The sequence below is a fragment of the Mustela nivalis genome (genome assembly GCF_964662115.1).
Source record: "Mustela nivalis genome assembly, chromosome: 10".
NCBI classification, from domain to species: Eukaryota; Metazoa; Chordata; class Mammalia; order Carnivora; family Mustelidae; genus Mustela; species Mustela nivalis.
This window is the reverse complement of record NC_139029.1, coordinates 57,190,241-57,205,364: the sequence shown is the minus strand read 5'-3', so window position 1 is coordinate 57,205,364 and position 15,124 is coordinate 57,190,241. Positions and strand designations below refer to the sequence as shown.

The 15,124-nt window shown below is 35.9% G+C and overlaps 1 protein-coding gene across 1 annotated transcript in view; it reads left to right on the top strand.

The window, feature by feature from the left end:
• Window positions 1-15,124, top strand: part of NEGR1 (neuronal growth regulator 1) — an 848,329-nt gene that overhangs the window by 560,184 nt on the left and 273,021 nt on the right. Inside the window, exon 4 of the mRNA XM_082688561.1 lies at window positions 2,812-2,943. Coding sequence (XP_082544687.1) covers window positions 2,812-2,943 — 132 coding nt within the window. The remainder of the gene's footprint in view (window positions 1-2,811; window positions 2,944-15,124) is intronic.

Sequence of the window (15,124 nt, the reverse complement as noted above, 5' to 3'; positions counted from 1 at the left end):
ATAAGAAAATTAATTTCTAATGAAATGTCATATTTTCTGGACTTTCTATCGTGTTGTTTTTCTTTAATGACATAGTCAACAAATGTGCATAGAGACCATATTAAATATAGAATAAGATGTAACCTTTTAAGTCACAGGATTTTTTTTAAAGATTTCATCTATTCAGAGAGAGAACACAAGCAAGGGGAACAGCAAGCAGAGGTAGAAGAGAGAGGCTCCCCATGGAGCAGGGAGCCCATTGCAGGGCTGGATCCCAGGATCTCGGGATTACAACCTGAGCTGAAGGCAGACACTTAATAAACTGAGCCACCCAAGCACCTCACACAGGATATATATATTTTTTAAGAATAATTAATTTGAGAGAGAGCATGGACACACAAGCCGAGAGTGGGATAGAGGGAGAGGGAAAGAATCTCAAGCAGTCTCTCGACTGAGAATAGAGCCTGACTCCAGGCTCTGTCTCAGGACCCTAAGATCATGACCTGAACCGAAACCAAGAGTTGGAAGCTCAACCGACTGAGCCACTCCAGGACCCTCTATATCAAAAATTCATAGTATAACAGAAAGATAAGTGTTTTAAAAGTGGTTTGTGGTTAAATAAGTAATAGCAAACATGTTTATGCCATGCGCAGGCTTTTTTGATGTATTTTTGGAAGTAACACGGAGTTACTAGATTGAGTAGTGACTAAATCAGGAAAAGTTTCTCTGAGGACATACTGCTTAATCAGAGACCCTAGAAGAAGAAAGAAGTTATCAGGGTGAACTGAAGAATAAAGAATCCAGGCAGCAGAAAGAAGAACTAAATAAGGAGAAGAGAGAAAGCAGATTATAAAAGACCCCTCATAGCCTGTGATCCCTATCAGAAACTCAAAGCTAAAAGCTATCCTTCAGTGCTGTTTTAGACAATTAATTACACACACACACACACACACACACACACACATACCCCTTCCAGGAACAAATATTCAATAGATGTGAAATAGGAATGTTCATGTAACATTTTAATATTGAAAACAAATTAGAACCTAGTAAATCTGTTTTTACAAAGTTTCACAGTTTTTTACCTTTTCACACATGATAGGCTTCATTTTACCTGCCTGACTAGGTTATTTAGTCATGGTATATCAGTTTTACCCATACTTTAATTTTCATTTAATATCCCTTTACTTTATAATTCAAATTACACTCTAAAAATTCTTGGATGTGAGTAAGGATTTTGTCCTCCCTATATTTCAATAGTTTTTATAGACATGTTTAAACCTAACTAATCTTCATTATAAGGGTGAAAATAAGATAAAAAGAAGGAAACAATAGAAAATCAATATTATATTAATGTATAGAGTCAGATAAGGGCATTAGGTTGAGCTAAGAAAATAGTTATAAAATCAGATTTTAAGAATATGGATTTGAGGACAATAGCTACTTTTGTAAACTCACCTCTGTGTGACTGAATTAATATATCAGCCAACTATCATCTTAGAAGTGTAACTCTTCACTATCTACAATTTAGGAGCAGCCAGGTAAAAAATGGAGAAATGATGTAATCATATATATTCTAAACACTCCAGGTTTCAATTAACAAAATCATAGCTACCTGAGTACAAACAGTATAGTGACTGATACTGGCTCAGACAAGGGAGCCCAAAGGAAAAATATTTTTTTGTTAATTGACATAGATTTTGGATTTGGAGCACCATAACTGTATTTTATTTTGCTTTGTTCAGATAAAATTGAGTCTTTTTACTAGTTTTCTAACTTCTATAGCCATACAATTGTTTTGGCAAGAGAGTAGACTAAAAACAAAAATAAAGTTGACTTTTGAAAACAGACTGTTTAAGGGAATCATTGTATCATTTTCCAGTTCTCTTTGGTATATACTGAAATGTGATTTTTCAGGGCTTGTATAAGGAGGGAGAAGAGCCTCCCCTCCCACCGCAGAAATTCACATAAGCTCATTCTTCCTCCACCCCATCTCTGATAATCAGGATCCCTCCTGCCTGAGTCTCTGCTTTCAAATAAATAAAAATCTATTATTTCAGAAGGGATTCTCTTTTTTCCAAATTTCATTCATTTGCAAGTATTTTTTTCATTTTGGATTATGCCCTTATATTTGTACTCTAGTGTGATTTTTAGTCAAATAAGAATATTTTCCCTAGAATATTAAAAAATAAAGATAGCTTAGTTTTTACCACTACTTAACCCTTAGTTTCAGAACCATATTTTTTTCTTAAAATTTATTGGATAGATTATATATAATACATACAGTGTGCCTCCCTTAAAAATTTAATAATTTTGGAAACTGAAATGCAGCAATCGTTTAATGTGCCTCTAAACTTATCAAGCCATCTAGCTTGAAACCTTGAGAATGAGTATGGAATTTTCCCAAAAGAAAAGCAACGTTTAGTTAGGTTAAGTGTCAGCTTGCTAGCTTACACTGTATAAAAGTCAATATGTACCAAGCCATATTAGTGAGTTTCATCTACACTGCTAGAAGGTTGTTGAACTCAATTACAGAAATGTGCAGAACTCTATTTGATGTGTGACGAGGTTAGGAGACCACAATCAATTAAAAAGAACACATGTATATCCTGTTCTGGGGAAACAGTTGTTATAGTATCCCTTGTTCAGTTTCTGCTTTTTTCTCTGACTTTTCCTCTGAACATAGGAGAACAAAGGGCTTAATAATTCCCCAGTTGCATTTGGGATTGTTTTTGTCAGCAGTATCTAATAGGAAGACAGGAGATTGTTATTTTATATGAATGAAGCCTCAGGCGGCTACAATTAAACATGCTGTACTTTTTTTTCTTGTAGCAAAACCATTTGAAAATGGACAATATTTGGACATTTATGGAATTACAAGGGACCAGGCCGGAGAATATGAATGCAGTGCAGAAAACGATGTGTCATTCCCAGATGTGAAAAAAGTAAAAGTTGTCGTAAACTGTAAGTCCTGTCAACTTTTGTCCACTTAACTTTAGTGAAAAGATGAATATCTGACATATTCTGTCTGAACTTATGTTGCTATTTTTTCAGAGGTGCTCTAATTGATAAAAACCACCTATCAATAGTGGTAGTGTGTACATATTGCAATATCAATCAAATTGTTTTATGTAACATTCGTTGTCCCAAGTAATCCCACAGTAGTTCAGTCTCATATGCAGATGGAAATGTATACAAAAGCAGCCTAGTCCCTGGCATTCTAAACTATGGTATCTCTATCTCTAGAGGATGGTAGATTCATGGCATTTTCTTTGTTCTCATGAGTTTCACCTGGATTATATGCTGATTGAATTTAAGTGTAAAACTCCCTATCAAACCTGATGGAAATTAAATATGCTGGTCTGTACTCAAGGGGAAGAGCTATTGTGATATTTCTATTACTTGGGTTATTTAATTCTATTTAGTTTGAAAAATATTGAGAAAATGCATCAAGAATATTCCTACGAGCATCATTATTAGGGCGATACCTGCAGATCTACGAATGCCCTTATTTTACACCCTCTCAGCATGCATCTCAAACACTGGTATCAGATATTTTTTACTAACATCCTATTTTATATCTTGTGATCCCAATAGCAATGATTGAAATAATCTGTATTTTTCAAAAATACCCCCTTATTTCTCTCTCAAAAATTTTCACATTGTTTTACTTATTCAAATAAGATACTCTTAGGATAACAGTATTTTACTAAAGGTGTTTATAAGCTATAGTTTCCAATATTTTTTTCATTCCACTTATATACCTTTATGCATATAGCCATTGCTAATAATGCACATATCATTAGAAGGAATCATTCCAAATATATTCCAAAACGCTTAAACTAAGTAGGTGTTTTTTTTTCATATTAATGTGAATCCTTTAATTTCATGGACCAAAAAATAACTATGAAAACACACCTGACAGTGGAGTGTCTGCCACGGGAAATCACTGCCATCAACTAACACTTGTGAGTGACTAATCTGTGTATTTGGGGTTGAACTATCTCTTTGAGACGGAACAAATGTGCATAATATCAGATCAAGAGGTGGTTTGTGGAGCAGAGTTTCTCATATTCTGTAGACAAACTTTAGCTGATCCACCAAAGGAGCTGACCAAAAATGAAAATCAACTCTACTAAACCAGAATCTATGGGGCATATGACCTGGAAATCTACATCTATAATAAGTTTCTTCTGATTCTCAGGACTCCTATTGCAGGAGCTATGACTGCTCATCCTTCTCGAACTCGCTGAAATAGAAATAATAAGCAAGTAAAAATTCCTGATTATTTTATCACTAGCTGTATTTACCTGACATAAGTCTACTGATTTTATTGTTGAAGGGTTGGAAAAAGATGTAAAGAAGTAATATTTTTAGAAGTGAACACTAAGAAATGAAAAGGTAGAGTCCAACTGTCAGAAAATCAAGGCATCCCCCTTCAGCCCTCAGCCCCAATATATCTCTAAAACGTTGTCTCCAATGGGAATTGAATAAAAAACCCAGCTGTTGTATGAGTTCTCGTGGTCCTGTGCTCCATGTATATAACCCACACTTGTCTTTGTATTCACTTTCTCTTTCATCCTTTTTTTCCCCTCTGTCTTTAATTCCTTGTCACTTATCATTTAATTAGATCCTCTTTTTTTCCTGGAAAAATGGGAACCTTGGACAGAAAGGTCAACTAAGGAGACAGACATGTGGAGAAAATTGAAATAAAAGAAAAACAGACAAACCAAATGAGTCGACATCTAAAGGATCTGGGTGTAGAAGAGAATCGACATAAAAAGCTGGACAAAAACTGGGGAAACAAAATGTCAGGAATTGTGAAAGATTGGCCACAGTTTCGTGGATGCTGGCAGAAAACAGAGACAAAGGGCAGTTTGTTACTCATGATAACAGTAGCCAGAGTATTGTCTTTTTATTTTTATTTATTTATTTTACATCAGGTCCCCAAGCTCTAGTTACTCCAGAGTGATACGAGGAGGGCTAGGTGACACCGATTCACACAGTGGGTGTGTGTAATAGCTGAAGCTTCCTGAGCTTAGGAAAGTCGGTTTTGTTTTGTTTTGTTTCATTTTTATAATGGCAGCAAGCAAACCGCCCCTCTACTGCTGAGGGAGAACTTATCTTTATTATACTGGACTGTAAACAAACCTGCTGTTTGCTGCATGGGGAGAACTACTTCTGTCTTTCAAGACTGTTCACTACACAAACATTCTCAGAAAGATAGTCAGGAACCAAAGCAAGTGTTTGTGGTGTCTCTGCTTCCAAGATGTGTGGAAAGAGGAGGAACTTTTGGTGAATTATCTTTCAATACAGGACAAGAGCAAGAAGGTTTGAAGAAGAGTGTAGATATTCCATCAGCCGAACGGGATGCCTCAGTGGCTTTTGTAGGGTGCCAAACACCTAAGAAGAGATAGGAAAGAAGACTTTGCTAATCAATTTCAATTTAGGAAGGAAAAGAGGGAAAGTTAAAAAAAAAAAAAAAAAGGAGGTGCTTTTGAAATTATAACTACTGGGACGCCTGGGTGGCTTAGTAGGTGGAGTGTAGGACTTTTGATTTCCACTCGGGTCATAATCTCAGGGTGAGCTTCAAGCCCAGCAGGAAGTCTGCTTGGGATTCTCTCTCTTCCTTTCCTTCTGCCCTTCCCTCTCTACTCTCTCTCTCTCTTTCTCTTTCCCTCTCTAAAATAAATAAATAAATTTATTAAAAAAATAAATTAGAATCATGGACTGTATTTTTTAACAATTTATTTCAGTTAGAAAAAGTACAGTCATAAATGGAAACAGTGGTGCCAACATAATATTAATACAGCTCACATCTTTTTAAAAAGTGAACCCAACAGGACTTTTTAATGATTTTAAACAATCAGTTTTATCTTCTGCTCCTTCCTAAATGATACATTTGATAGCTCACCTTTCCCTAAATGTGCCACAAACAATACCGATTGACTAATTAGATTTATACATGTGGAATCAATATTTTACATAACTGATGAGTTCTGTTCAAACTTCTGGTCAAGACCTAAATTTTGCCTTAGTTTGGAATGATTATATCACACAGATAACAGTGATTTCTAGCCGTGTAGGTGTATAAGTGTATGCCTATATTGTGTTCCTGGTTATGAAGAGGTTTGGAAAGTGTTAATTTTGTGAATTTGTCCCTTTAAAAGTCAAAAATTGAGCACTATCTATGGATTTTACTGCGCTGATTTCCCAAAGGAAATTAGCCAAAGCCTACTGAATAAACTTTAGTTTGTCAAATCCCAAAATTGAGCACAGTGGTCTCTGTTACCAGCACGGAACTGCACATCTCCTGATAACCTGATGATTCCCTGAAGATAGAATCATGCCAAGTCGAAGGCAGAGCTTCTTTTCACTGTTATTAATCAATATGATGTGCATATAGAATTGCAGTAGCTTTGTGAGTTATAATTTGAAGAGAAACTTTGTCCCTTTTCCCAAATGGGGTTCAAGATGAAATGTAATAAATTTTCATAAGCTCTGGTAGATGCCGTTATGCAGTAAGTTAATTTGAGAAAGAGATTTAGGTTCCCTTTGAGTTAGAAATGTTTAATATTTTACTATTTATCTAAAATGTCTGCCATATATATATATATACACACACATATATATATAAACTACATGCATACAATAAATTACATATTTGCCATATACTTTGTATCTATAGTACTTTCACGTGGATTTCTATCCAATTTAATTAAACAGCAATTTAGTGGAATAATTAATATAATTGACTTATTTTATATTGATGGGGTGAGTTGGTTAATTGAACAAATCAATTTTGAATTATTTACAGAAAGTCTTACTTATTATAGGATAGTAATGCAAAGCTTGTTTCTGAGTATATATAAACATATATTTGTATGTATTTTACATAAACATATATATACACATCTACATGCATATGTTGTATGTATAAAATTTTCTCTTTTTTTTCTTTCTTTTTTTGAGATTTTTTTATTTATTTGAGAGACAGTGAGTGAGCCAGAGAGAGAGCACAAGCAGAGGGAGAGGGAGAAGTAGGCTCCCTACTGTGCAGAGAGCCTGATGTGGGCCTCCATCCCAGGATCCTGGAATCATAACCTGGGCCAAAGGCAACTGCTTAACTAACTGAGCCACTTAGGGGCCCCATAAAATTTTCTTGTCAAGGGACGCCTGGGTGGCTCAGTGGGTTTGGCCTCTGCCTTCGGCTCAGGTCATGATCCCAGGGGCCTGGGATCGAGTCCCGCATTGGGCTCTCTGCTCAGCAGGGAGCCTGCTTCTCCTCATCTCTCTCTCTGTCTGTCTCTCTGCCTATTTGTGATCTCTCTCTCTCTGTCAAATAAATAAATAAAATATTTAAAAAAAAATTTTTTCTTGTCAAAATGAAAAACAAGGGAAAATAATAAAAAGGAGTTGTGACCTTTATCATAACGAGATCTTGAGAGATTAAAACACATAAACACACAAAGCAAGAAAGAACAAATTTTAAACTGGTTGATTAGCTAAGCCAGAGGGAGCTAGTGGATTATAGTTAAATAGATTCTTTATTTTATTTATTTCTTTTAAAGATTTTTTTTATTTATCTGACAGACAGAGATCACAAGTAGGCAGAGAGGCAGGCAGGAAAAGGGGGAGGGAAGCAGGCTCCCTGCTGAGCAGAGACCACCCCCCTCCAAGGCAGGGCTTGATCCCAGCACCCTAAGATCATGACTGGAGCTGAAGGCAGAGTCTTAACCCACTGAGCCACCCAGGGGCCCTGAGATTCTTTGTTTTAATTGCATCCGTATTCCACTCCTAGAAGCAGCCTTAAAGATTTTAGTCCCATAATTTTAATCGTTAACTGAAAATGGAAGAATAAATGAGTTCCAAAAAGCTAATAGATTCAACTAAATTGGAAAAGACAGAAACCTGTGAAAATCTGGTATAGAAAGCAGACACCAGAGTCTAGAAAATCACCAATGTTGACTTATTAGAAGCCAAAGCTCGAAGCTGGAAAATTTAGAAAGTATCAAAGACTAATAAAGTAAGGAAATCTCTGTAGGGAAGCAGGATCCCAGATATTAGAATTCAGGAAAGCCTGTAAGACCTTGCCCTTCCAAATGAATGCATCCATGGAAGGGTTGGGTTCTCTGATCTTGTGACAACCTGTTCGTTCTACGTACTATTTATGTTATACTTTCAGTTAGTAGTAACCATTTGGGCAATAGTGGGCCTTATGGTCAGATATTACTTACTTAAACACCTGTTCTATAATTTACTTGGTTTTCAGACCTTGGGAAACCACTTTACCCCTGAGTCTCAATTTTCAATTATGTAATTTAGGGCAATAATGCATAATTATCAAGGCTGGGTAAGGATTAAATGAAATGATATACATATATGGTGTCTGGCTCACTGTAGGCAATTGAAAAAATCTCTTTCTCTTTGGATATATTTACTCTATATGTAAGCTCTATGCAGTAAGGGATTTTCCTTTCTTTTTACAATGATATGTTCTTATCACATAGAATAGCAACTGGTCCATAGGAGGCAACCCCCCCCCCCAAAAATAGTCATTGATTGAGTAAATTACTAAAAATATTGGTGTTCTCCTAGTGAACCATTCTACTAGACAGAAGAAAAAATATTGTTTGTTACATCATTACATTTTTTTCTCCCAAAACAATAAGTAAATAATATGTTGAGTAATTTACTTCCAATATAATTTTTTAACCAAATTATTTAGGTAGATTTATTCATTTTTTTAAAAGATTTTATTTATTTATTTGACAGAGAGAGATCACAAGTAGACAGAGAGGCAGGTGGGGCCGGGGTGGGGGAGCAGGCTCCCTGCTGAGCAGAGAGCCCGATGCGGGACTTGATCCCAGGACCCTGAGATCATGACCTGAGCCGAAGGCAGTGGCTTAATCCACTGAGCCACCCACTCGCCCCTCAGGTAGATTTAATAAAGATAACCTGACATTTATATAGTGCTTTCACCACAGAGAGGAAGCACTAATTCCATTTTTTTACAGATAAGAAATTTGAGGATCAAAGAGATTAAAATATTTAATAATTTCCCTTATTTTCAAGAACAAAGCAGACATGAACAAAAGAAAGTTAATTAATAACAACAACAACAACAACAACAAAAATAAAGTCAACCAAACTAAGGTAAAAAGATGTCCAGACATGATTTCAATTTTCACTCAAGACAGTCAGATTTTAAATTGATTATTTTATTTGGTATCAGAAATGTTTTGCACACACAATTTCTAGTAAAATAGAATTGAATATTCTTATGGTCAAACAGTAAAGATATTTTTGGGTGTATTGTGAACTAAGTTTTGATCCAATAAATCATAGGCACATATTTGTGCATTATTTTGCATCTTATGCATATTCATTTATGCAAATGTGCACTTTATCTTCCACTATAACTAGCTCCAAACATGTGGGAAAGAATGTACCAATTAGTGTAACTTAGTACTATTGTATCAAAGCTTTAAATGAGAGGTCCCTGGGGAGAGGGAGGAGAGGGAAGCTTTCTAGGGAAATGACCAACTTTTTAGTCTATTCATAACTTTTCTTCAAAACCTTGGAAGTTAGGCAGACATCTCCGACTTAAGACTATAAGAAATTTCAGATGACAGACAAATACCTCGAATAAAGAGAAAATCCCACCATTCAGAGTTGAAATGGGTAAGATACTATTGTAGAACTAGAACAAAAATGAATATTATTTGAATTCATAATTACTACATTAGCTCTTATTTCTGGTTCCATTTTATGCCTCTACCTTTACTTTACATTTACCTCATCTTTCACATTTGCTTATGATTTAGGCTACTGTCCTGCGCTTTATTTTTATTATAAGCTAATTAACATTTATCTGAAATGAGGCAGAGTATTAAAAATGTGTATTGTTGTCTGTTAAATAAAGTATTAGTTCATATGCCATCTAGAGTAATAATGAAGCACTTCATTAAATCTGCATTTATATATGTATTTATTGACCTGTTTGCTTATTGCTTACCATGATATTATCCAGGCTTTCGTGCCTGGGATATTGGTCTTGAAAGAAAGGAGGACGATAAGAGAGACACATGGTTACTATGGTGTGGTAAGTGCTTTGATAAACCATCATTAAGTACCACACAAGGCTATCATAAAGGCACAAACACAGCCTTGGGGTATCATGGAAGGCTTCTAAGAGGCCTGATCCTGATGAAATCTGAAGGTGAAATTGAATTTGACGGATCTTTTTATTATTATTATTATTATTATTATTATTATTATTATTATTATTAATTTTTAATCAAGGAAAGGGGAGTCTAGACAGAAACAGCAACCTTAGCTTAGTCCCATAGGAGTCAGGGCAAGGCACAGCTTGGTCTGTTGGCTGCAGTGAGCTGGATGAGACCAGAAAAGGGAATATGAAGGAGGGTGGGTACCTAAGAGGGAAGAAGGCAGGGCCCCATCGGAAAAGAGATAATGAATCTTCACAGGCAGACACAGATCCAGCTTCATAATCAAAGAATAGCTATGAGATGATGGAGTTATTCAGACATACATTTAAATATCAATAAATGTATTTAAGTATTTTTATTTCCTACATCTATGGAGTATACTTGGGTGATTTCTGTTTTGTCATGGCAAGGGCAAAACTAAGGCTTAAAATGATAACTCTAGCTAACAGAGATATGAGGAACTAAGAAATTTGAAGGAAAAATCCCTATAGGTATTGAATATTGAATATGAGAAACTTATGGATAATCACCCAGAAAATGTATTTTTATTTTATTTTTTTTCAGAAAACATATGTTTAAATAAAACATTTCTCCTCAATAGAACAACACAAAAAGCTAAGAATTAAACCTGTTCTTTTCACCTTGGGACTCCCATGGCATAAAAAGTTCAGATTTAATTCTCTGGTTATGTAATTCCTCAGTTGAAGTAAAACTATGTTATTAAACATGCAGTTAAGGAATACATGAATTCTTCTATTGAAGGAGGCATAATTGGTCCTTTGTTTTAAATCTTAGACATACACTTCAATTAATGACTAGTGTGCCAAAACTATTTTTACTTAATGAGGCTATTTTTACTTAACGAGTATACTCCCAATTTAAATTAAATATATTCCCCCATACTTTTATCTTAGTATTGAGAGTTTTAGTATTAAGGATCTATGAGTGATCTTTTACCCTTTTTTTTTCTCATGGAAAATCAAAATGTATCTGCAGTAAGCAACTGTGCATATTTTTATTATTCTTTTTTTTTTCTCAAAGTTTAATACATGAACAAAACTTTCTACTACATGAGAGAGTGTTTGTTTTGTTTACAGTTATTTCTGAGCTGTCATTTATCAGTTCAAAAAATATACTTATATATATGATTATATTATATATATATATATATATATATATATACATGCATATATATATAATACCTAATATATATTAGGTAAAATAGAGTTTGATTATCAACCAGGAATAAGAAACCAATTTCTAACAAGATGGAAGTGCTTTAGGTTGAAAATGATCCCATGCTAAAGTGATGAAAAGTGATGACAATCAGCAAAGGGACAAATATATATATATGTACACATTTATGTGTGTGCTTCTCTGACATGCCCATCTAGATTCATGCTCTAGGAAGACCCCAAAGGGCCAAACTCTGAAAAGTACAGGCTGGTTTCTTCTGAATATATTCTTCAAACTCATTGTGAAAGTTCAAAACTTGCACAAACCTACAGTGTGTAGACCTGTGTGTGTGTGTGTGTGTGTGTGTGTGTGTGTGTGTGTGTGTATGTGTGTGTTTTAAAGATCTTATTTATTTGACAGAAAGAGAGATCACAAGTAGGTAGAGCAGCAGGCAGAGAGAGAGAGCGGGGAGCAGGCTGCTCGCTGAGCAAAGAGCCCGATGTGGGACTCGATCCCAGGACCCTGAGATCATGACCTGAGCTGAAGGCAGAGGCTAAACCCACTGAGCCACCCAGGAGCCCCTAGACCTTAAAACTAACATTATCAGCATATTTCCTCATCTAATTCAGTTCTTTTTAGCCAAACACTGAGAGTCATTTGTAGAATGGGAACAACAGAGAATTAAGGTTTTGGGGTCTTTTCTCTATTATCAAGATTAAATTTTACAGGAATTGTCAAGTATCTTTAAGTCTGCTATTGAACATATTTGTATGTTTTATGCATATGTGTGGTGTGTGAAGGGAGTGAAAGGGGAGTGATTATTAGTACGGTATAAATAGTATAAACAAAGGGAATATAGGGGTGCCTCAGTGGCTCACTTTGTTAAGCTCGACCCTTACTTTGGCTCAGGTCATGATTTCAGGGTCTTCAGGCTGTGCACTTAGCAGAGAGTCTGCTTGAGATTCTCTCTCCCTCGCCATGCTCACGTGTACTCTCCGTCTCTCAAATAAAATAAATAAATTTTCAAAAGAAAAACAAAAGGCAGTATGTAGTAGAGCCGTGGGAGATAAATTTGGAAGAAAAGGGACCAATTTGTGGGGAAACTTGCTTTGCGTACTGGAGAATGTTCTGCCACAAGTCCCCACTCATTCCTTTCTTCTTTTTCATACTCATTTTCTTTTGCTTTCTCACCATCATTCACACATGACTACTCTTTCTCATTATCTTTATTTCTATTCTTTGGTTTCCTCAGTAACCAACTTGGTTACTTAACTAATCATAGAAGTTTGGACAGAGAATTTAAACTTCTACCTGTTGATACCCCTATTTGTAAAATAAGGGAGTGATATCTCTATAACATCCCCTAATTCCAAGATTCTGATATGTTTCTCTAATCCAAGTATCCAAATTTTAGGGACTGCATGGATTCAATTCCCAGCACACAGGGAACAAAGGCTAAAAGCAATGTTTGGCTTCAGTGTCAAACAGTCTAGATAATCTCTTTATTTTACTTTGTGAATTCTTTGAGAAGTTATGAAGAATAATTTTGTTCTCTCATGCACTGTTGTCAAATTCAGAAAAATTTGTTTTTCTTCTATTCTAAAATTTTAATTTTGTAGGGACGCCTGGGTGGCTCAGTTGGTTAAGCAGCTGCCTTTGGCTCAGGTCATGATCCCAGCGTCCTGGGATCGAGTCCCGCATCAGCTCCTTGCTCGGCAGGGAGCCTGCTTCTCCCTCTGCCTCTGCCTGCCATTCTGTCTGCCTGTGCTCGCTCTCTCGCCCTCTCTCTCTGATAAATAAATAAAATCTTAAAAAATAAATAAATAAAATAAAATAAAATTTTAATTTTGTGGAAAGAGTAAGTACAACAATGGAGAAATAAACTTCAGAGAATTTCAAAGTAAGGATTCTCATTACACAACGGAGTGTGATAGAGGCTAGCAAAAATAGGATTTGGAATTAAACGTGATTTCTAATCCCCACTCAGTCACTTTGGAGTATTGGAAAATTAGTTAACTTCTTTGGGGCAGTTCCCTTACATAAAAACGAGATAATTATACCTACCTTAAAGATTTGTTCTGAGGATGGTTATATATAAAACAATGAAGTGGATAGCACAAGACAACTTTCTATACTGTAAATATTTGTGTATAGCACTGGTCACATCACCCTATATGTCTACATATCTACTTTAGTCTGTGGCTTCTGTGGCCTGTTAGCTCTTTGAGGAGGGACACGCCTCTTATTCACCTTTGTGATTCAGGTAGTATATCACACAGTGGTTAGAAGGACAGGGTCTGGAGCTGGTCACCTTGACTTTGAACCCTAGCTCTGCTGCTTTTTAACTGCTATGTGAGCTTGGTCAAATCATTAAGCTTTGTGTGTGTCTGTATCTTCAACTATTAAGTGGAGGGGGGTGCACCTGGGCGGCTCTGTCTGCCTTGGTCTCAGGTCATGATCCCAGGGCCCTGGGATCAAGCCCCATGTCAGGCTCCCTGCTTGGTGGGGAGACTGCTTTTCCCTCTCCCTCTGCCACTCCCCGTTTGTGCGCTCTTATTCTTGCTCTCTCTTTCTCTTTCTCTATCAAATAAATACATAAATTCATTTAAAAGAAAAAGTGGAGGAGTATAAGTATTACCCCAGTTAATACATGAAAATGTTTAGTGTACATCATTACTCCCAATACTAGCCACAATTTCTGGTAATAAATATCTGTTTGAGTGAATGAATGAATAGACACATGGAATTCTGTAGCTGATAATGACTGTGAAATCACCGTGATTCCCTCATCCTATGGATGTGTGCGTGTGGGTTCAGGCAGCTTTGGAAATTAGATCATACAGTTTATAGAAGTACTCAGAATGGAATCCTGAAATCCTGACTCTAGGTCTGAGGCTATTTCATTATACCCTCCTGACTCCATGTAAATCAAAATGGAATTTAATTATTTTTAGTAAACTGTGTAAACTCCAGAGACCTTCCAAAAGATAGTATAATCTGAAGGTAGGGAGACAGGTTCGCTGTGTGCAATGAGGGAAAGATTCGGATAACCAGAATAGGCACAGGTGTTAGCTGTCAGAATGGCTGACGCTGAAATCAAGTGAAGAACCGAGAAATTTGGGATTCTCGGTGAATAGATAAATAATAAATAATCCTGAGGAATGATGCTGCACTCAAAATAAGTTTGTTCACATATTGTCTGAAATGAGAGCTTTTGTTTTATACTGAATGTAATGAAGTCTGTGTCATGCAGCCTTCCTGCTTGCTGCTACACAGTAAGGTTAACAGCAGTGCAAAAAAACAAGCAAATAGAAACAAAACAAAACAAAAAAAGAGGGGGTGGTAGAAGAAGCCTACCACCATGCTGGGGACATGAAACAGTTATGGTTTTCATAGGTAAAACGAATGATGATAAAGCCTTATTTAGCACACTTGGTCATTCCACGTTTCAAATTTACTGCCCTGCTCTTTTAGCCATGAGATCATAGTTCATTCAATTTAGCAAAAAGTTAAAAGTGGTTCGGTGGCAATTAATATCTTATGCCCAGTTCCTGGTTGTTTCAGTGGTAAAGAATTTGGATAAAATTTCTAAGTTTTTATATAACATAATGAAACATATGAACTTAATACATATTAATTCTTTTCTGCAATAAATCATACTTTTTCCCCTAGTCTAAACAAATCAGCATTCTGTAGCCTAGAACAGATACTGAGAATGTTTCTGCATTTAGTGCATT